Source organism: Vidua chalybeata, chromosome 11 (assembly GCF_026979565.1).
Source record: "Vidua chalybeata isolate OUT-0048 chromosome 11, bVidCha1 merged haplotype, whole genome shotgun sequence".
NCBI lineage: Eukaryota > Metazoa > Chordata > Aves > Passeriformes > Viduidae > Vidua > Vidua chalybeata.
The window spans coordinates 13,254,255-13,274,348 of NC_071540.1; the positions used below are offsets into that span (position 1 = coordinate 13,254,255).

The following is a 20,094-nucleotide window of genomic DNA, read 5'->3' on the forward strand; positions in this document are numbered from 1 at the left end:
CTCTACATTCAAAAATGTCAAGAAGAACAGGTAGCCATATATTTGGAAACTTGGTGAATGAGCTCAGGTTTCAGACTGTGTGGTCTGTTCGCTCTGTGCTGATGCCGGTGCCACAGGAGGCTTCCCGTGAGTCCTGCTGCTGCTCCTGCTGGCCTGATCTGTGTGGAGAGATTCCCTCACTCAAGAACTTGTAATTCTAAGTGAGGTAGCACAGTGTCTAATTGCCTTTGTGACATTTTGGTTTCTTTGTCTTGATTAAGACAAACAGAAACACCATCTGAGGTGTTTTCAGATGTAATGTACCAGTGTTAGCCAGCTGAACAAGCTCCTTCTTGAGAATTGTCTCCTTCTGCTACAGTTGGCTGGCAAGAGTCTGTCTACCTTCTTTCTAGTTTTCCATTTTTATATTTATTCAATTAATAAAACACAGAGATGTTTATATTCCTGATAAAAATATTCAGGAATGTAAAGATGGTAATACCTTTCTAGTTCTGATTTTTGTTTTCATTGTTACTCCTCCTGTTCTTTGTATGACTTCTCAGCAAGTTAGGGCTATTCTAGACTTTGTTTTGTTATTGCACTGATCTCCTTGGTGCTTTGTACCTTGATAGGACCTGGGATTGTTGTTGAACCACTCCCAGTCATACCACAGGGAGAAGGAAAAGGAGTATATGCCTGGGGAGAAAGACAGGATCACTAGAGAAAGTAGCACTGTTGTTTACAGTACTTTTGTGTTGCATTAACAATTGCTGTCAAAAGTGATCTGTGCAGTGGAGGCTGGTGATTGTATGTGAAAGAGAACTTCATTCTAATCAACTTTGCTGCAAAATTTTGGATTAAGAAATGTATTATCTTAGTCTTATGCCATTAAAGTCTTTGTGACTTTGAAAAAAACTTACAGCATTCCCATGTGCTGTGGAGCCCAACATGACATGGCAACAATTTTTAGAGTCTGAGAATGAGAAACTAACTTGTGTAATTGAAATTCTGTTGGTTTCACTGTGATGGAGGGGAAAGACAGAACAAATAGTATGGATATTTACTAGTATTTTAATAATTATGTATGCTGTGTAAGCAGTATGTAAATTATATATATTGCAATGGTGGATATATTGTGGTGTTTTTTAAAACTCATGTCCTACTTCAATCATTTTAATTGCACTTGGATCTGTTAAATCTTGGAAATGTCTCTGATATATTTTTAAAAAATCTAAAATACACAGGAACACTGCAATGAGTTTTCATGTTATGTCAGGAGTTAAGCCACGTGTAAGTACCGTTTTAAATGAAATACTGAAATCTTATAGTGCATGAACTCACTGAGCATCCTGTGTTGAATTAGAAGTAACTAAAATTAAGCAGAATCATGTTTCTTGCCAGCAGTGATGATCTTCGTTTATACACGGAACAAGCAGTGGCACATAGCAGAGAGTTTGATTTTGGCGCTGCTGAGTGCCTGGCACAATATTTCTGCAGGAAATCTGAGCAGTGGTATTTTTCTAGACATTTCCAGTATGATAAAGCTCTGCTCCCTGTATGTTTCATGGTAAATTTTGCTTCTATTCACTGCAGATACCTGCACTCTCCTTGCTGGCCACATGCTGCAGATGTGTTTTGGAGGACTGTGGTTGGGTGTGGGATGTGGTGGTGCCTCTCAGTGCTGGGGATGGTTTGATACTAACTGAATGTTTTATATTAACTGATATTGTATTGATATAAGCCTTCCATGCTTGATGGATGGTGTCCTGGCTGAAGTGAGTGTGCTAGGAGGTGTTTGTATTTCTTCCCTTCAAGCCTGTATGTCTGAGGAACACATTTCCAGTCTTCACTTGCCAGATTCAAACAGGCCCAGCAAGAGTCAAAGAGCGTGCACCATCTGCCCCTGCTTATGTTAGAGCTGATCCGTGATTTTCCCAAGGAATGCTTCTTTCGGCAGTTTGAGTTTCTCCTGTCATGGCTAGAAAGAATAATGATATTTATCCAACACAGCAAAATCCAGTATTCCTGGATACTGTCTTAGGATTACTGTGAAAACTGCATGAGTTTCACAGATAAAACAGTCTAAACCAGTAAAATAATACAGAAAAGAGTGCTAGATCTTTGCATTGCAGGCACTAACCTGCAGCAGAGAGCTCTTTGTAAATATTTGCTTAAGGCTCACTCTGTAACACGAATTAAAGACTGTGTTTGAACCTGGTCACTACATCAACGTGTGCCAGTGGCAAGGTAGGGGAGGCCTGTTCCTGCCCCAGTGCTTGTCTCTGGGAAGGGGAATTCTGTGCATCTTCCATGGTGAACACAGCCCCAGGGAGAGCCTTGTGGGCAAGTGGGGGTGCCCCTCTTGTTCTGCACTGCACATGGGCTCCAGCCTGGCCTGCATGACTCCTGCTGCTGCTGGGGTGAGGCCCAGGTTGCTGCTTCTCCATCATGAAAGACAGTATTGCAGCTCTGCAAAATTTGATTTTGCTGGAGCAGGAAGCTACTTTAAAAACCCTGAAGTAATGTTTAAGATTGCTACTAGTCACACAAGGAAGCAGAGATGAAGCCAGACTTTGTATATTTTAATGACTTACTCCCACTCAAACGCTATTGGCTTGCAGGGTGGGGAAGAACTCTCCTAGCTTGACTCTCAAACCAGCTGAGCATGAGTATTGGCTACAAGTGTGTAGGAGGGTCACAGTGCACAGGGGAATGTGATTCGACCCCTGTGAAGGCAGGTAGCAGAGCAGCAGATCTTCCCCAAGCCCAGTGTTTGGCTGTATTAGCACAGTTTTGTGTTCTAGCTATTGCTATGTGCTTTTCCCTTTTCAGCTTCAACACGGCTGTTGCTTTTGAAAGTCTCTGATGCAACAACCGACTCTTAGGTCTTATCAAACTCTAAAGCCTTCTGGTTTTTCCCTGCTTCTTCTGTTCAGTCAACAGGGGATTAAAAATGTTGTGGAATTTCCCACTCTAAACATGATGGTAAGGAAGTTGAGAAATGTATGTTGTAGTTTGACAACTGCAGCTGTCTTAGGCTAGGGAAATTTTGTCTTGCTAAATCCTTAAATTGAACAATGTATAGAGCTATGGGATGACTGTCCTTTCCAGTGGACCTCTTTGTCTGTGTACAATGATGCATTCCTTGCATCTCATGCAGCTTTGAAGTGGTACTGACTGGTGAATCACCCTTCCTTGGGTTATCTTACTCTCTGCCCTCAGTCTGTTTTGGCCCCATAGCAGTTTGGCCATCTGAAGCTCTCCAAGGAGGAAGCCAATTTCACAAATGCTCTTGGCTCGTGCTTGGTAGCTGATCTTTGGGCATCTGCCTTGCTGCTTTGAAGGGTACAGTATTGCACAGGCCAAAGTATGTAGTGAAGCTGCTTATCTGCATGGCTTTAGCCCAAAAAAACTGATGCTTTCTGAAAAACAAATCATGGGAGAGCTATGGAAGCTTCCATAATGTATTCCACATATTATATGTGTGACATGGTGGTGTCACACATACAATGGAAGCATGAATAGACAAATACTGCCCATGCTACACTGGTGTGTCCCCATCCTTGGGAATACAATAGCTGGCCATGATTCTTCACCCTTTGGCCTATCTATTTAAAGCCAGACACTGATGCTTGTGTCAGCACAAACAATAATTTAGATTTAAAAAGTGACAAGTAGTTTTGCTTCATTTTCTGTTTCCAGACAGAACATGGCCAGGAGGGTTGTGCCAGGGTACACCACCTCAGGAGTGGGCTCAGATGTATCCATGTTTTCAGTAGGATTGTATTTAGCAAATTGTTTCTTAGAGTTGCCAGTAGAAATAATAAATTGAGGTGCTTTACCTGGAGTTGCCAGAGTGATTTTTGTTAACTGTCCCTGCTGGATTCACTGCATCTACTGGAAATCCAGCACTTGGAAATATTTTAATCAAAGAGCAATTGACTTGAAATGGTCCCAGATTGTTCATTTCATTTTCTTCTTTCTTTCTGTGCCAGTGAAAAAGTACCCATTGCTGTCAACATCCAAAGCCTCAATATACTATTTGGCAACATTCGCCTTCTCTTGACAGCTTGAATACTAAGATCAAGCATTAAAAGTATGGCCTGGCTGATGAAAGTAATTAAGAGACTTCTCTCAGCCAGGAGAGTTTGCTAACCTCTTTTACTGCAGTAAATGGAAGAGACTTTGTCTCCTGTCAAAAAGAGACCATTGGTGTGTGAACGTGTGCCCTTTTGTACTGAAAGTGAACTACTGGAACACACTCTTGTTGGAATTCAGGCTGGAGCGAGGCAGGTGCTGGTTGCTGTCAAACCAGCCTGTGTCAGTCAGTGGCTGTCTAAGATGAGAGGCAATAGTGGAGCAAGCACAGACTGCTGGGGTCCTGTCCTGCCCTTCCACTGTGGGGCCACTTCTACAAACCATCAGCGAGTGAAGCAGAGTGAGGCTGGATTTCAGCAAAAAGGGGAGACTGTGAGATCAGGCTGAAATTCAAGGTGTAGGAGATCCAAGAGGATCTGGAATGTGCTTAGAAAGGATGCTGAGAGTCAGTAGACACGCAAGTGTAAGCGGGACTAACCGAGAAGCGGGAGCCTGAAGGTGTGAGAGTGGGTGTGTTTCTGTGCCTGTGTCCCTGTTTTGCAAACACCATCGCATCGGATATTGTACAAATGGTGTGTGGGAAACATTCAAAAATGAGTGGTGCAAAGAACTGGTGATGGAGAAGAGTTATGCTACTTCCCTTCCAAACTAGATGCAGGAAGGATGTGTGGGAGTCAGACAGTAAAAGAGAGGAAAATCAAAAGATACTCACTAGAGGAGGGCAGAGTGATGTGACATTAAGGCTCTGTGAGCTTTTTGCATAAACCTGCCTCAGGGAAGTAAGATTTTCATTTTCAAGCAAAATCCAGGCTACACTGGGATCCCTGCACTGACAAAGCTTGTGCATGGGGAGCTGCAAGGTGAGGTTTTTCACCTCTGAGATTACAGCAATGCTCGTGTTGGCTGTTCCTATCTTTGCCATCTGCCTCTGTGAAATAGCTTTTGTCTCCTAACAATAATCTCTGTTCTCCTCCCGCTTTTCTCTTTGGATGCTGAATATGAAGCAATATCTGGTTACTCATTGTACAATCAGCAGCATCTCCCCTGAGAGGGCAGCTCCTGCTCTGTGGGTCGTGCACTCCCCGTGTGTGCTGAACGCTGCACCTCTGTATCCTTGTTACAGTCTGCCAGCGTTCGTGACAAAGTCAAACCTTGCCTCTGGGACTGCGGAAAGCTTTTAAGGCACATGTAACTGGTGAGCACAACCAGTGCTGTTCACAGCCCAGCCTTCTTAAGAGATACGTGATCCCTTAAAGTGACCTGGGATTTCTGAGGACAAAAACTCTCTGATGTAAAGTGCATCTCTGCCATCTTTCTGCCTATCCTTGTTCCGGGGCTCTGCTTTTTCATGCAGCAGAGGTGTATTTGTGTGCATTTATGTATATCCGTGAAATCATGTCTGGTGATCAAAGAGTAGTGCCCCACTAGGTGGCATTGCGATAAATCCAGGGAATCCAGCAGCCAGCCGGATGCACCTCGCTTTCTTAACGAGTGAAATTCTGGCCACCAAAGCCGGGAGTGACACCCCCAGGAGCTCTTATTGGCCTAAGTAAGTAGAAGCAGCTCGCAGAAGCAGTAAGAGGAGCTCCAGCATCAGTTACTGAAACTCCCTCTTCTGAGGTTTAACAATTAGCCTGTAATTAACTGAAGCAGAAATTGTCATGCTAGAGTCATAATGTTTAGCACAAGACATAGGGCAACCTTTTTAAAATTTATTTCTCCTTAGTGAGGCATTACAGATGTTATTTGGAATATGTGAGGATTTTATTTTGCTAAAGAAGTAGTTTTTGAGATTGAAAAAGACAATTATCCTCTAATTGGCATTTGGTGTAATATGATCCCTTAAACAGACCTAGTAGAAGTCTCTGGGAGCTGGGTGGTTTCATTAAGATACTCAGCCTGGATTTACTGACATCAGGGGAAGTTCAAGCACATCTTAAATTACCCTGTTGATTACCATCATTGCTGTGTACATTTCTAGGCAGATACCTGCTAGTGCACACATCCCTGAAAGGAAAGAGAAGACCAAGGGCAGGAAAGGTAGGACTTGTGTCTCTTGGGGTGTTCAGGAGTCCAGAGCTCACAGAGTAAGAAGGAAGCCAGGTATCCAGGACCTCTGCAAGCTCACACCATCCATCACATCCAAGTAACTGTAGGTCTGCATCTTGGAGACAATGGGCTGGTTTTGACTGTAAAATTAGCAGTGTTGTTAGAATACAGCTGACACACTGTTCTCTGCAGCATCTGATCTCTACCATTAGAAATGGGTCTGTCTCTTCTGTTCACGTATTGGTGTGTGCTCTGAAGCATTGCTTGTTTTAATTCCAGATAATTTTTCTCCATTTTAGGTTGAAGGTGGGGAAATGAAAAAAAAAAGGAACCCAGAAAACTTGTTGCCCTCCCAAAGTCCTTCTACCCATGCAGGCAGGGACAAGCCTTACAAGGCATGTCTCCATCCTTCTCCTGCACAGAGCTGAGGCTGGGTCTTGACCCAGTTAGGTGGCTGCGGCAACCCTTGTCTCAGTGACAGCTGCTGTAATAGCTGGTCCCCAGACATGTGCAAGGATCTGGATTTAGCTTCCTTTTTTTCAGGTTGTAACTGTGATTTCTCTGTGGGCATTGTCTAAAAATAAAGCAGGACCTGTCGGCTGGTGAAATGAAGAATAGGCTGGGTAGCGGTGACCGCTCTCTTCGTGTGTAATTCAAGGGCTGTTTCTGGGGAACTGCACTGCACGTCTCTTGGAGGATGGCAGCTTGTTCTCTCTCGGATGTACAGAAAGGGGTCACCTTCTTATTTCCAGCTGAAGGGGGTCACAGCCTGTCCCATGTACCTGAAATGCTTGTTCTACATATTTCAGAAGGAGAGGGTGCAATGCCCTTCATTTCACATGCTGGTGCTGGGGAGCAGGAAGCAAGCAGTACATCTATGCAACAGTGTCCTGCCAGATTGCTTCAGATTGGGGAGATTTCAATTGCTCCTCACCTCCCAGAGCTAAGTATCACTCTGTGATACTTGTGATTGTATATATTCCTGCTGCAGGGTAGTTTCTAAGACCTACCATAAATATATTTTTCCAAAAGCCCAAATCTCCACGTGTCACCACAGGAATTCTTTGCAGGAAGACAGGGAGACTAAAAGGCACAAAATCATTCTGATTCCTGACAAATTCAGTTGGACACTGCTGCAACTGTGTTTTCTCTTTATAAAAGCATAAGCATGGTCCACTGAGTTCCCTCTCTCTGGGTTTGTTAGCAGCTTTTGGTTTTAGAGCTGTGGAGTGAGTGTACAGACTTTTAAGATACTAGCACTTAATGGAGTTGATAATTTATAGCTGATTACTTCAGAGGGATACAAAAGCTTCTTTTTCTTTTTTATGACCTGAATAATGATTAAGTTGAAGTCTGGGCATACACATCAGCTTGATTTATTTAATTAGTGATATAACAGTGAAAATTCAAAATAAAGATATGCATGTTAAAATGTGATAAACATATCCTGTTTGTTGTCTCTGTGTGCTACTGCATTTTACCCCACAGCTACTTGTTTAAAGTTAAAACTTCATTTTGTATTTCCTAGTATAGATCATAAAAGTAACCTTTGGTATAAGGAGGTAACAGCTCATCTAAATCAGTTTGTTCATACACACCTGACCTCTTTGAGATTTACTCATATACTGAGAATTAAAAATACAGTTCTTCATTGTTACCCACTCCAGCTGTATTCACGGAGAGAAGCTGTGTGGTAAACTTTTTCTGTATGCTTTCCAACTGTTTAGTTATTTCCGTCCTTCTGCAACTGACTGTTTTTAAGACTCTTTCTCACAGTTGTATCGGTCCTCCAAGAGCTCCACTTCTGCCTGAAGCTGCCAAGTCAAAGCCTGTTTTATTTTTTTCAGCATGCTCAAGTCCAACTATCTTATCTTGGCTTATCGCTCCTACCAGCTTTCATCCTAGCTCCCTCAAATGGAGAGCAAGAGGAAGGAGATGCTGGGACATAGAGATAAAAGAGAATAGAAGCAGGACATTTCACTAGGATTTAATGCATATTAAAAGAGGGGATTAATGCATTTTCATTTTCACATTGCTCTGGATGGGCATCTTACTGTACCTTTGGTGAAATAAAGTGACTTTTAAACTTCTTGGGACTGGACTGCAGAGAGAGTTCTGAGCACTTCTCAGAGCTGAAATAGCTGAGTACTACAGTATGTGTCTGATGTTAGTGCAAGGTTGATTTTTTTTGGCTGAAGCTCTGTTTCTCCTTTTCTGCAGGGATTCCTGAAGAATGAAAAAGATAATGCGTTGCTGTCTGCCATTGAAGAGTCTAGGAGGAGGGTAAGTTGGAAGAAATCGCCATTGTTTTTGCCTAAAAACAAAAACAGGAGTGGTCTGCAGTCTGATTTTCTTCCCTTGAAAGGGATCAGTATTTAGCCTGTAAGAAAAAGACAGAGTTAGCCTTCCCCTCTTCATCTCCTGTATCTTCACCTGTGAACAAATAGCTGTTTTGAAGATCATCTGAGCAGAAGCTTGTTTTCTGAGAGGAAATTAATCTAATCCTGTTTCTGAATCTGTTTGTGCTTTTGGGATCTGCCATCTTCTGGGGCAATGATTTTTCGTAATTGAATTATGCAGCATGGAAAAATGCTTCCTGTTTGTCGTGAAACTCCTTCTTGGAAATGTCATTCCATACTTCCTAGTGCTCATCTTATGATTGTTTCCCTCCATGTATACTGGGGGCATCAGGTTTAGAGCTGAGCCTGTGTTTCTTTCAAATGATAAGAAATAGTACCTAAACATGATTAAAATATTTCAATTATATAAAATTATCTGTAACTACTGAAGCATATTTAAAACCCTGTGATTATAGTGAAGGTAGGGGTGAGACCTATATCCTGCCATGAAAGTATAAAGTAAATTTTATAATGCAACAAAGAAACACAAATCTTAAGCTCTAGCTTCATGTTTGCACTGTAATTAAATGTTTGCCAAATGTCACTGTCTCTTATCAGTTCTTTCTTCTGAGGAACGTTTTGCTCTTTAATTGACAATATCCTAGCAGTGAACTGCAATGAAATGAAAAACTTAGCCAACCAAGAGATTTAGTTAAGTATGTTGCAGCACGGAGCTGTGTGAAGACAAAAGTAGAAGACACAATATAACTTATTCTCTATTTAGAATTAGTGGAGAGTCTCTTATTTCCTGTGGTGATACACCTGAGGCTATTAGTCTCACCCCAACAATAACAGAAAAGGTAGTGAAGCATCTTCTCTATCCTAATGCTATTGCCAAAATAAGGGAATATTTCCATTACTGAGGGAAAAGCTGTTCCTTCCCATATGTTCCCCAGTTGGATCTGAAACAATGTGGCACATCAGCCGTTTTAAAGGTAAAGGTTGTTTTTTCTTGGGATTTGATTTTCCTGTGTGCTTTCCCAAGTTATATTCCTGATAAAAGAGACTTCCTGATTTTTTTTGACACTGGTTTGTTTTCCCTTAATATTTTGAATCTTATTTTATCCTATTTCACGTTTAAAAGAAAAACACACTGGTAAAGACCTGAAAATTATTATGGGCAATAAACATGCATCTTAGTTAAGAATGACCATCGAGTCAGACCTTTGTAGTCTCCAGGGAGGTGAAAAGCTAGTGGTCATTAGAAAAGTTAAGTCTCAACAAGCCACACAAATCAGTGAAGAATCTGGATATTGTGTGTGTGCTGCTAAGTTAGAGAAGGAAGCCTTCTGATTTTCAGCTTGCTCAGGTTCCTGTGCTGCTGTGCCATGGAAAAGACACAGTTTCCCTCTTTTACCAGCTGGGGGTATGTGAGAGTTGTCTTAATTCCACGTACACCTACTTTCTGAATCCCATTGTACCTGAACAGGAAGCCTGTTAAAATAATATGCAGCACACCATCAGCTCTTGAGGGCTGACCTGGTTGATTTATGTAGTTGCTATTTTCTGTTTCATTTTTGGTCTTGTCTGTTAATAGCAGAGTTAGGCTGGTGGGTGTTTCTACATGTTCCTTAGCTCTTGTTCTTCTTCACCAACAGACTTTTGCCATGGCTGAGGAGTATCACCGAGAATCAATGCTGGTTGAATGGGAGCAGGTGAAACAAAGGATTCTTCATTCTCTGCTTGCATCAGGGGAAGATGCTCTTGATTTCACACAGGAAAATGAGGTAACTCTGTCTTTCTAAATGCTGTACACAGTCATGCACAGCACTGTACACAGTTGGCATTCCAGCACTGCTGAAACCACCTCTGAAATATTCTGCAACTACAACTGTGTGAAAATGAGAAATATAAAATCCCTATTTAGTTCTAGAATGGCTCTGACTAGCAGAATGCATTGTCTAGCAGAGTATCAAACCTTTGTGATTGTTTCTATTTATTGGCTGATGGGTACAGGCAATGGAGCTGCTATTGCTGAAGCTGTGTTTTGAGCAACATATGTGCTGGCTGGAACGTAGTCACAAACACATTCTAGGTCAATATACCCAAGGGGACAGAAAACACACTGGGGGCTTCAGGAAACCCTTGTGATGTGACACCAGGGAGTTTCTCAGGTGCAACTGTGCTTACACATAGGTCTTAGAGTGTCTCTTCCCCTTACTGTGTGCTAGCCTGGATTTATGGCTTTTCTTAGGAGACTGATGAAGTCTCTCAGGTTTCTTGGCAAAACCAAATGAATAAACAAACAAACAAAAAAAGCTTTCCTTTTTATCTTGTTGTCTCATGCAGAGCAGATTAGAATTTTGTGCTGCTCAGACGTCTGGTGTTCAGGTTAATCCAGCAGTGACCAAATCCTTTGGGCAAGACTGACTCCATGTTTAACAGAAGAGATACTGACTATCATCTTAAAACATTCTTTATCTTCTGTTACACTTTAAACCTTTACAGTTTATTCTCTTAAAGAAAATGTTTCGAGTTACGTGCAGGGTCTTGGGAACCCATCTCCTCTGAGCTGAAAGCATCAGACAGCAGCTGTGATCCCTGGAGCACAAAGTTACATCACTGCTGCTGCACTGTGCTCCATGAAAAAGCTTTCCTTGATAGGGATAGGGAGTGGGGGGATGCAAGTTGCTGTGCTTTCAGGCTGAAAAAGAGACATATTTTTTATAGTCACATTCTCCACCCATGAAAATGAGTTCTTGTTCATTGGGGTGACCTGCAAGTATACTGAAATTTAAAAAGCCCTTGGTGCTAATGTGGTATGACCTGTATAGGGATTTGGAAATAATTAAAATTGTTAATGAAATGTCCCTTTCTGATTACTGTTCTTTTAAATATAGGTTAATCCCAGTTAGCATACCTCTTTTTATAGGGGCTGTCTTCCCTAGAAAATATTTTTCTGATGCGTTACTGGGACTTCTCAAAGGTCGTCCAGATTTCCAATATTAGAAATGCTAAATAATGCAGACTGAATTAATTTAAAACGAGGAACAGCTATCCTATTATTTTAGGATGTGAATCTGAAGGCTTGGTAGTTACACTGATACCTTCTAACATCTTTGATTTGTGTGCTAGTTACTGGTATGGGGTTTTCCTTTTGGAGTGTGGACATTAACTGCTAGCAGAAGTAATTTAATAACGCACTCTGAACAGGTAAAAACCCTATTCTGGTGTTTCATTGTCAAATGGATGCTACCCCCAGTCCATGGCACTTGAGATGCCAAGCATCAAATTGGTGTGAGAGAGGAGGGGAGAAAACTCAGCTCCTCATGTTTCTGGTGAATGTGTTTAAAGACTCAGTGTACACTATCACTCAGTAATACTCCACTCTCTGTTTCAAAGCTTTCATAGTAGCAGTATGTCATTTCAAGAGCATTTAAAATCCTTGATATATTCTAGTCTTAGCTTCAAGAAGTCAAAGGTCTGAGAGGTTTGAAGTGCATCTACTGTGTTAAAAGCCTGTTATCTAACCTCCCACAGCAGGTTGTTCTTCTAAAGCCTTGTTCCAGTCAAATAAGTTTTTTGTGTGTATGTGACACAAACAGACACAGCCTGTAGAATATAGTAGAGGTTTAATTGATATCCTCTGGAGATGGAGAATCAGCTGAAAAGGCACAGATCCAAACGCAGCAGGGGTCCGGGTCTGCCTGCGAGCCAATTCTCAAGCTTTGGGCAAGCTAATTTGGGCAGAGTGAAATACCAACACATTATTCATGGAAATAAGACCAATTAACAAGCAAAGCTCATGATTCAAAGAACCTAGCGCAGGGCTTGCCATTAAGGTTTTCTGTTACCCCTTGTCCTCCAGCCTCGCCACCTTCTTGTCAGGGAAAACCAGAGCTGATATAAAGGTGCTTCTTGTGGGGCTGAAAAGGGTTTAAAGCCTGAGATTTCTCTTCAAGGTATCAAACACCTATGGTCTGAAGGTGTTTGTTATGACTGTTGTGCCATGAGGTGCCAAGGCATTTCCTTTGTCCTTTTCCAAGTTTTTCTTTATTCCAGGTTTTTCTTTCTTCCACCCTTGCCATAAGCTCTTCCACTCCCGCTGTCAAGCAGCATGCTTCTGTAGTGATAGGGAGACACTGGCACCTCTTGGTTTCTGCTCTGCCCCTCTGAATCACATCTTCATACCCCTTAAATCCCAAGCACTGCAAGATGCTTTCCACTCCACCACAGTGTATTTTGATGGGGTTTCTCCAGCTTGGTCTCCTGCCTAGATATTCACTGCATCTACTGGCCAAGCCATTTGGAGTGCTGACAAAATGTCTGCCCAGACTTCTGCTGAGGAATGTGCATATGCATATGAGGGTGATGAATAATGCATCTTTACATGCACGGGGTTTGGTGTGCAAGTGAGGCTGAATGCTTGGCTGAGTGCAAATGAAGGAGGACTCCTTTGAAAAGCAGCATCGTTTGGCTAAGTGAATTTAAAAGATAAAAACGTGATGGCAGTGCAGCTAAGCTGCAGCTTTGAGAAATGGATAGTATTCAGAATAAATATTACAGGTCTGAATAATGTTTTAGAAAGATCAAAATTCAGGGCAGGGAAAAGCAAAGGTGTTTGAGAAAAACAGCACAAGCCATTTAAGCAATATCAGACTAGAGATACAGCAAGATTTGTGTGTGTGCACTTACACTTCTGCAGTCCTTTGTGCATCCCCCACTTTTCTGCTTTTCCTTTTGCTGTTCTAGTTAAACTTCAAAACCTGACCTGAAACATGCTTCTTCTCATATGCTCCTAGCTGCTGTTTTGAACACATCTTTCATTATCTTTTTCTTGCTTCAAACTTGGTAAGTTCTGGTTTGCCAGCAAAGGATATTCTCCCCACCTCCACTTTCCCCGTTAGTTTGTAGGGGGGAAAGTACTTCCCTTCTTAGGAAGGATTGCCCGCACAATCCATTTCTGCGGTTCAGGGGGAGCCATGGAAGTGGCCTTTCCCATGCTGACTCACTGCTTTAGTTTTCCTTTTGAACTTTCCCTTTAGCACAGCCATGTGATAGTTCAGTGAGCTAGTGCTTTCTTGTAGTTTAATAATTCAAGGGTGAAGCCAGAATGCATGCATGAGATGGGAAAAAATAGGAAATAAGCTTACTCCATGGCTCTTTTTCCATAGGAAAGAAAAGTATAAGAAAATTAGGACAAATTCTAGACTTCTTGATTTTTGTTTTCCTAAAGTGCCAAGCCATTAGAATTTAAAGAATTTAATTTCAGTGTGGCAGTTCTCAGCTGCAGCAGATAGCTAAGAAGTGTTTGCTAAAGCATAATGTTTAAACTAAAATTGGCGAAAGGAAAGGAAAACCCAACCCCAGAGCAGTTATTTCTTAGTTTCAGGCATGCACTTTTGAATTCAGATGGTTACCTAAAGTCGTTTGAGCCTGGCAGTCACACACCAGTCTCTGGAGTGGCAGCCACGTGGGTGCTCTTTGGTGCCGCAAAGCAGAAAAAGGAACGATTCACAAAACAAAGCCCCAGTCCCTGTGTGTCTGCTGCTTGGGCAGTGGCTGACAGTGACACCAAGTCACTATGTACTAGTCTTCACTTGCTTTAGGAGATGAAACCTCATCGGTAATTAATGACAACGTCCATAATTTAGCATTACTTTAAATAACTCTGCGTTTTATCTGGCTCGGCACAGGGAGAGGCTGCAAAGCGCTATTTCTGCCATCACGTCTGTCTCCCAGGAAACCTGCTTTAACTGTTTCTTTGTTCTTTAGAACAAAGAATTTGTCGGGTTTTAGATGGGTTTAAAGGAATTTGTGTCAGATGATTTGGCAATGAAAGAAAAATGCAGATGCTTCTGAATATCAGTACCCACTAAGAGGGACTGTGAAGAATATTTTTAGTGTAAGTTCAGTTGCAGAAAGAAAAGTGAAATTGCTTTTGGGTTTTTTCTAAGGCATTTTTATAGAGCCTAAGGTCTAAATGCACCTGCCTGATTTTGTAATCAGGTTAAACATTATTTAAATAGCATTAGTGAGAAATTAATGCAGCAATAAATTTATTTCAGCCATTTTAAAGAATTGTCCAGGTTCATCCTTGGTACCTTCATTCATTTATATTTCATTATGTAAGGGACGAACACTGCTGAGTATTTTTAATTCTGTAACCAACTGCACAGAAACCTGTAACTACAGATATCACAAAGCTCTTATCATTTCTTGATAGAGGTCTGTGCCCTTATCTTCATGTATAAATTCCTAGCCAGTGCAGAACAGTTTCTTGGTCATTCGAATTGTGTAACTTCTTTTCTTTTTAAATTTTAACTTGTGAACACTTTACTGATCAAAACTCCCAGACTGGGACAGTGAATAGTAATTGTCTTTGTAAGGACACATGCTCATGAGTGTAAGAGAGGTCTTACATGGTAGAAGATATTCCAGGTTAAACTAATACCAAAATAAAATTAATTTGGGAATGAGTGAGAGAATGATCACTTTTACACTGAACAATAACATGTCTGGAAGTTCATTTGTTTGTGTTATTTCATTTTGAAGTTGGGATACAGTTCCCAAAAAAAGATTGTTTTGAAGACTCTGCCAGTATTTCATCTGCATTTGAAACAAGAAATTGAATGATGGCACCATCTGGAGGAAAGCTGTTCATTTCTGGATCGCTTCCTGAAATCCACACAAGCCAGGTCATGGCAGGAACATTGCTCCTGCCATGCTGCAGTCTGACAGGTGTCAGCAAAGCTGAACTCTAAAGCTGATTAAACTGGAAGTGAAAACAATGATTTTCCTATTGCATTTGGGCTTTACGTTTGTGCAGGCAGCAAGTTGGTCACATTTAAGTGAACTCTTCCAGGCAAGACTAGAGCACATCATGAAGCAATCCTTGGAGGTGATCCTGGCTGCACTGTAAAGTGCTGACATTCTGGGTAACCAGTGTAAGAAGCAGTAAAGCTCTTTGACCATATTGCTTAGGTGCACTGTAACAGCTAATGAGGATGTGCAGCCAGTTGTAACTGACTTTGATGGTAAAAAGCTTAATTTTTAAACTCTGCAGATGTACCTGCCCTTTCTCGGAAAAAATTACTGATTCTAGTTTAGATGAATATCCATGGCCTTGAGTTATATGGTAACAAGCTTGAAAACCTTGCTTTGCTGAAAGCTTGTCTGTTCCTTTTTGCCTGCCCCAACTCTGTCAGTTGGCTTCATAATAAATATTATGCTTCTGAACTGAGCTTGTCTTGCTTTGATCTTCAGACCAGCATGGCTTCTGAAGCAGCTGATATTAAAGGACTGTTTACCTCAAAGGGATCTGTCTTTAAAATTATTGTACTTTATTTTTCAAACTCAAGACTTGCAATGCTGATGCTGAAATGAAGAATTACATTCTTTTAGAAAACAGGAAATAGCAGAGAGCATTGCTCAGAGTATTCTTTCCTCCAGAGTACTGAACATCTATGTTCAGTGGTGGCTGTGCTGAGAACATACCTGTGCCTTGGAGTGAATACTTAAAATCACTTTATGCAGCAGCATACTATTGTGGCATGTTGTATTATGAGTTTTATAAGAGTATGAATTTTGTATGCCATGGTTCCATTGGCTCTCTCTCCCTGCTCTATGCTCAAAATATCTCAATCTTGGCATAGTCTCTGTGGGTAAAAAGACTACTTTTTTTCAGGTCAGGAGATTGCCAGCATACTTCCTCTTGCAGCAGACCAGCAGTGGGGCACTTTCCAGCACACAATTGAATGCTGCAGTCCTATTTTATGTCTATATCATGGTACTGGGACAAAACTGGAGTATCAAATCTGCCAGATTGGATCTATTTGAGCTTGTCTATTGAATTCTATGTCCTTGCTGTGATGGAGGTTCAGAGTAGATGCCTCACAGCGAGACATTGACAAGAAGCAACCTTTCAAGAAACAAAAGCAAAGAATTAAAATTATAAGGTGCTACCAAGAGACACTGATGTCCTAATTCTAGAGAGCTAATGGCTGGTTTGTGCACTGAATAAGGAGGATTTCTGTCACTCTAGAAAGTTTAAGCTATATTGGGAAGATAATGGGGTATTGCAGTGAGACTGCATTTTTCTCTGTAGATGGTTCAAAACCCTGTTCTTAATTCTGTCAGGAACATGGTTTTACTGTTGTTCTTTAGGAGCAGATGTATTGGTAAAATGCATTGTGGTATTTCTATACTTCATATCTTCCTTTATGCTTCTCATTCAACAGCCCAGCTATGTTGGTGAGGTGGGTCCTCCAGGTCGCAGCTCCATGGACAGTGTGGAGATGGCATATGCTCGTCAGGTGAGTGGAAGTGAAAAAACTTCATTAAACACTGTGTTCTACATGGAGAGAGACAGGAAAAATAAAGATTGGAGCTTAGTGTAAAAGAAAATATGGTATGTAAAACATGAAAACACCTGCCTAGAGATAAAATGCTATTGACAAACACATAAATCTCGATGTTTTTAGAAGCATACTCACCTCTTTGCTACAGGATATTTTTTCAAATAGAGATCCTGAGCACCATATATGACTGTAGAAAGCATTTAAGCTTGTAAATTAAACTCAAATTCGTTTAAGTTTTTGAAAGCAGTTTTTTTTAGGATGTGTGTCAATGCATAATTGTTTACAAATGAAGGCTTTATATTCCCTTTATTATGTGGAAGATCATTTTTCTCATGTATGTGTGTCGGAAAAAATATGCTGAAGTGTTAATCCTGATGTTTGTTGAATTATATCCTATTTTAATGACATTGCTTATGAGAGGCTTTAGTGCATCAGCTATGAATTAATGTGCCTGGTAGCATTAGGCTCCCTCGGAAAATTTTCAGGGAAAACTGTTAAACCTTTACATAACCAATTTGTTACTGTTGTTATTTGAGATTATCTGTTTACCAGCACTGTTGAGAACAAAATGAAAGAAAAGGACTTGATTTTTTCAAAATGGAATATGTGAAATGATGTTGCTTAATTTGCACACAATTACTCTTATTGTGTGCTTTGGCTCTGTCTGCACTGAGGCAGAGAGCAGCTTGTGCATCTGTTTTCCTACATCTGCATTCAGTTATGGTAACTGGGAAGAAACTAATAGCAAAAGATTCGTGGTTGTGCTGAAAAAGTGTACATTTGATTTAGAGGCTCTTAACAGTTTGTTAATTTAGTTCATATCTACTGTAATATATCCACAGTAAAGGTCTTCTTTAAAGCATAACTGTCTGTGCTTGGAAGCCATATCACTGTTTCTCTGTGCTGCTTTTTGGGTATGGGAAGCCCAGTCTCTCTAGCAGTCCTGGCTCTGGGGTAGCTGTGGAGTCACTGTGGGCCTTTGTCAGGGTCACGGGCTGTGCACAGACTGCTGCAGTGTGCCCTGGAAATGTGGTGTTTGTGGCCAGGCTTCTGCTACCACAACACTTGGTGCAATCACTGCGTGCTCCCAACAGGGGCTCCAGAGAAGCTGGCCTGGCTGAGCTGTCCTTATGTCAGCCTGCTGCAGTTCAAGAATAACCCAGTGTCAGCAGTCTGTGTGGGGCTCCTGTGGCCTCAGTGGGGAGTTGGGAGACCTGGAGGTCGGGCAGGAGAGCTGGAGATCCATGCTGCTTCTATTTATCAGCAGCCATGAAATGTGTTATATTTACAGTGAAGTGATTACTTGTTCTTATTGGATAGTTCAAACTGTCTCACAGGAACACGGTGGCATCCACAGACACGATTTCACCAAAGCTGCATTCTGTTTGCAGTCCTGAGCTCTACATCTTGTCTGCACCCTGGCCATGTTCAGTAGTGCTGCATGCCAAATGGAGTTAAAGTACAATGGCATTGCCTTTCTAGTATTGAGAATTATTCTTTTTGGACATAGTGGAACGCCTTTGGACTGAGAGTAGAATAAACAATAGTAGATGGAGCTCAGTGAAGATCAAGGGTTAAAACAGGGGAATATTTAAGGGCAGGCTCTGAAGGGTCAGGTTCCTGTTCATTTCCCTGTCTCAGATTTCCCTGAATACTGCCACAAACCAGCAAAATCCTGTTTCTTTCACATCAGCAGGTAGGAGGCTGCCATGCAGGGGAATATCACAGCCATCCACTTGTCAGGTCACTTCTGAATCTTTGTCTTTCAACAATTAGCTGCAGTTAGTCTAACAGGGCATTCAGCACAGTGCTCTGCCATGCAAAACCGCTGAACAGCTGGGCTGCTGCTGGCCTTGGGGCAGGCCTGGGGCTTTGAGGTGGTGTGCAAGCTTGGGTGATGCTGATGCCCATTCCTCTGCCATTGGGTTGGAAGTGGCTGATGTGGGAGAGAAGCAGAAGGACTTGCTGGGAACACTGGTTTTGAAACATGATTTAGATTTTGCTGCTGTGGCTGGGGATGGAATGGAGCATAATATGTATTGTTAAACATGCTTACTTTAATTATGTTTTAGATTTATATTTATAATGAGAAGATAGTGAATGGACATCTGCAGCCTAACCTGGTGGACCTCTGTGCTGCTACTGCAGGCCTGGATGATAAGGTACTGCCAGTAAGTTAACATAAGGAAATGTATTTAAGCTGTTTTCAGGCTGTGATTAACAGCCTGCTGACATCAGGGGGAAAAATACTGATATTGCCAAAAAAAAAAAACTTGCATGGCTCCACAGAAAACACAGAGGCAATACTGGAATTTTCTCCAGCAGGGCCCACCTACCATGAAGTTGGTCATGGTGAAATTTTCTTAACACAGTGAGGAAGAAATTAACTTGGTGTCCCATCATAGGTGATAGGCTGTTGAGGGAAAAATTGCTTGTAATTTTAAGTAGATTCTGTTGAGTTTGGTTTGCAAAATGTGGTCTCTTAATGTCCTTTGAAGGTATTTAGATGGGGGTAAAGGGTCTTCAATCAGACTCTGCTAGAGCTGAAATAGGCTCTCATAGCAAAGCATAAAACCCCTAGGATTGACTTTGAATCAATCATCTGCCTACTTTCCTTTTTTTCTATTCCTTTAATTGTGTTGCCTTGATCCACCCTAAAAAAGAAAACAAATGCACAAACCTTGGAGAAATGCCTGGAGGAGAATACTGCAACAGGGTCAAGCTATGAAAAAACTGTGTAAATGGGGAGAGCAAAAAGCTGCTCAGAAGCTGAGGGGCAAACCCTTCAATTGGATCTGAATTACAGATGTGCATCTTCACTCTGAACAGCTCTGTTTGTTTTGCAAGGGACAGCACGGGGAGTTTCAGTGTTCTTGCTGCTTTGAAGCACTGAGATCAAAGTGCTGCCCTTGCCCAAGTGAACAGTGCTGTTAGTTCTCAGTATTTTGCCATTTCAGCAGGGATGCCCTAGTCCTGTAAACACTGATACAATCTTGTCCTTGTGAAGGAACAGATCTGGATGGTTTTCAACCTTTATTTATAATTGAGCCTTTGTCCAAGTGATCAGTGTCCTTCTAATGCTTCTTATCACAGCTGATCACACAGCTTTCCAACAGCAGCCAGAGCCATTGCTTACATGGAAAGCTGATGATGCTGTGGTTTATATTGAGTGGGAAGTGTGAACTAGAAATGAGCAAGAGACTGAATACCAAGTACCCAGCCTAATTTGGAAATAGTTGTCAATTGTTGGGAACAATTGCAGGTACAAC

At 41.6% G+C, this 20,094-nt stretch overlaps 1 protein-coding gene across 2 annotated transcripts in view; it reads left to right on the plus strand.

The window, feature by feature from the left end:
• The window catches only part of NUP93 (nucleoporin 93), a 73,081-nt gene that overhangs the window by 34,060 nt on the left and 18,927 nt on the right, over nucleotides 1-20,094 (plus strand). For both annotated transcript variants that reach the window (XM_053952914.1, XM_053952915.1), the window contains 4 exons: nucleotides 8,347-8,409; nucleotides 10,124-10,252; nucleotides 16,706-16,780; nucleotides 18,898-18,987. In XM_053952914.1, coding sequence (XP_053808889.1) covers nucleotides 8,347-8,409; nucleotides 10,124-10,252; nucleotides 16,706-16,780; nucleotides 18,898-18,987 — 357 coding nt within the window. The remainder of the gene's footprint in view (nucleotides 1-8,346; nucleotides 8,410-10,123; nucleotides 10,253-16,705; nucleotides 16,781-18,897; nucleotides 18,988-20,094) is intronic.